This window comes from Nanorana parkeri, unplaced genomic scaffold, assembly GCF_000935625.1.
Source record: "Nanorana parkeri isolate BGI_ZX_2015 unplaced genomic scaffold, ASM93562v1 scaffold1295, whole genome shotgun sequence".
NCBI classification, from domain to species: domain Eukaryota; kingdom Metazoa; phylum Chordata; class Amphibia; order Anura; family Dicroglossidae; genus Nanorana; species Nanorana parkeri.
The window spans coordinates 327988-330937 of NW_017307563.1; the positions used below are offsets into that span (position 1 = coordinate 327988).

Here is a 2950-nt window from a genome sequence, read left to right on the forward strand (position 1 = left end):
CCCCCCCCCCCCCAATGGAGAATGGCAACCAGATGGCGGGGGCAGCGGGGTTTTCATTTTTTTTTTATTTAGATCATTATTTTTTTAGAATTTGTTTCCCCTTTTAATCACCTTTTTTTATTTAATTATTTTTTTTATACATTTGTAGGATTGGAGGACGGACTTGCAGTCTCATTACAAGTGATCTTGGTGACATCGCTGAAATCACTTGTAAATGAACGAGCGGCTTCCCTGCTCTACATTTAGCCCTGCTTGACCAAAGCAGGGCTAAATGTGGAAAACCACTACCAGGCCAGCACCCGGAACTGCATGTCCCTCTGCTCCCTGCCGCCACAGGCCACGGTGGCCTTGTGAGAAATCCGACCTGTCTGCTGGAGGACTCTGCTCCTTCCATCTAACTCTCCTCTCCTGAAATATTCAGAAGGTCTCTGCTGCTTCCTATGTCCAACTCTCCTCTAAGTGTAGGGAGCTGTGTGAATGCTGGGATTTGTAGTACCACCACAATGACCTCCCCTGGTGTCTAACAGTTGACATCTGAAATATTCTAGCCCAGAATGTTGATGGGGTAGGTTGTCTCATCTGGTCCTCTCACCTGCCAGTAGACTGTCTCGTAGTTTAATCATGGAGTCCTCAGCGATGATGGCGGATTCCTTTGTCTTATTTTCAGTGCTGGAAGACAGACACACACAAAAATTATTCTTTCCTGATTACAATGCACCCTGTTCTTTCAAAGTGTCTGAAATAAGAACTGTCTGGGTTGAGCAGGTTTAAGACAGCATCAGTCTTCTGTAAAACTTTCATAAGCTAAATAGAATAAAATTATAAGAAAATAGATTTTCTCCAAAGTTATTTTGTTCACCAACTAAATACAAAATGTGAAAATATGTGCGATCCAAAAATGCCAGGAAGGTAGATAGAAGGATCGATTGCTCCTTACGCATTGTTGCGGCAGTCGTCCACCCACTCCCTCATAATCGCATGGTAGGTGTCCAGGTCCATTGATATGTCTCTACTCTCTGGGTCCAGCATGTTGCACAGTTCGCTAAGTCCACTGTCCTCCGAGCCGCGGCTGGTCGTGTGACGCAGGTAATCCACAATCTTCGACACGGCCACTTTACCTGAATCCCAAAAGTATTCAGCATACAAGTAGTTGGACTCTCAATACAAGAAGCAAACACCATAATTATCTACAATTTATACAATAACTCCAACCATAAAATACCTCCTTACACTTCTGGGCTGCTACCCCACCCCTGCTGTGCTATAAGGTTGTCTGCATACGGAGGGCAACAACATTTTTCAGATGTGGGGAGCTTGTGCCACTGCCTCACCTCCTGCCAGCAACCCGTGCCACTGGTCAGCCTCCTCCCTGCACCCGTGCCACTGGTCAGCCTCCTCCCTGCACCCGTGCCACTGGTCAGCCTCCTCCCAGAGATGTCTGATTATCCCAGTGATTTAGGGAGGTAACAATAGCATTTGGTAAACTGATTTGGGTAAAAATGTAAACAAAATTTGGGAACCTGTACACAATCAGGTCAAGGCAAAATTAGCATTCTGTACCATTGGGCTTTCAGAGGGAGATGACAAATGGGGGGCCCCTTAATAGTTTTGCTATGGGGCCCTATCATACATAGTCCTCACCTCGGTGTTCAGTGTCACAGGCATGGAAAATGCTGTCCAGCAAGTCCTCCTCACAGATCAGACTGACTTCAGATGCCGGCTCAGCTTTGTGTTCCATCATACGCTTCATACCTGAAGAGGAGACAAGGATATGCTGAAGTAGTAGCCATGGTGTCACGGTGATAGAGGGTGTCACGGTGATAGTGCAATTATTACACGCCATTTGACTGTAGACCTCTCACTGTGCCAGCTCTGTATGCCCCTCTGCCACCCTCCCCTGGGAGCTTTACCTGCACTTTCACTCATCGACAACCTCTTCACCACTGGCGACTTCAAAGTGAAATTTTCAGATTTCGGGTCAAAGTAAAAACTGGAGACAGAGGGCAGGATCCGGTCTTCTAGGACAATGCTCTTAAATTCGGAGCCTGGGTTGGTGGACTGGTGGAATTTAAAGTGGGCCTCTCTGGGGAGGACGACTGGTGTGGAGCAGCTCTGGGAGCCGCAGGATGGCCAAATTTCCTTGGCCTTCTCTTTGGAAGTTATGCTGGCAGAGTAGAGCATGCTGCTCAGAGGGGAGTCACAGTCCAGCACTTGCTGCAACATTGGAGGCTTGACCTTGATCTGTGGAGAGAAGCTGACCACCTCACAGGGGCTGGAGAAGCCTCCGGGGTCTTTGCTGCCGCTCTTCATGGCGCGATTCTTTAGAACCTCCTCCAGGTCTTTCTTGGTGCTGGACTGAGGACTGTCAAAGTTCCTGGACTGAAATTTGGGGATCTGCAGGTAGGGGTTGGACTCCTGGTCCCGCATCTCAATGGTCTTGATCTTGCGACGGATGCTGTCCACTGGGTTGTGCCGCTTGGTTGCCGATCCTGAGTCAGCCATTTTTATCTGTATTTTAGTTTAAAAAAAAAAAAAATGCAATTATTACACGCCACAAATTCTGCACCAAGATAGCCATTGTTATACTGCATGTTACCAGTAATGTTCAATATACAACGGCAAGTTTTCAAGATTAGGAATGAGCAAAAACAACACCCTGAAATTAAATTGAAAATCAGATTTCAGTGAAATGCATTGGAGTCAAAGTTTTTAAGGGGTGCAATAGGATTTATATGGCTCCTATAGGATTAGGGAAACTCATTTCACCTATCATCACTTGTGCCAAATAAAATTGGTCCTCATTTTGTAGAAAGAAAAAACCCAAAATAGCATATACAAATAAAACAGGGAAAACCAAAAACAAATAAAAAGAATTACATCCTCTACGAAAAAAAAATCTACACTTTCTCAAAGTCAATAACTCAATATTGAGGCCAAAACATCACTGCAA

At 45.6% G+C, this 2950-nt stretch overlaps 1 protein-coding gene across 1 annotated transcript in view; it reads right to left on the bottom strand.

Moving 5' to 3' along the window:
• The window catches only part of LOC108797551 (lymphoid-restricted membrane protein), a 64546-nt gene extending 62044 nt beyond the window's left edge, over positions 1-2502 (bottom strand). The window contains exons 1-4 of the mRNA XM_018569162.1: positions 1934-2502; positions 1642-1847; positions 938-1118; positions 593-669 (exon numbers count right to left, since the gene is read on the bottom strand). Coding sequence (XP_018424664.1) covers positions 593-669; positions 938-1118; positions 1642-1847; positions 1934-2502 — 1033 coding nt within the window. The remainder of the gene's footprint in view (positions 1-592; positions 670-937; positions 1119-1641; positions 1848-1933) is intronic.
• Positions 2503-2950: the final 448 nt, after the last annotated feature.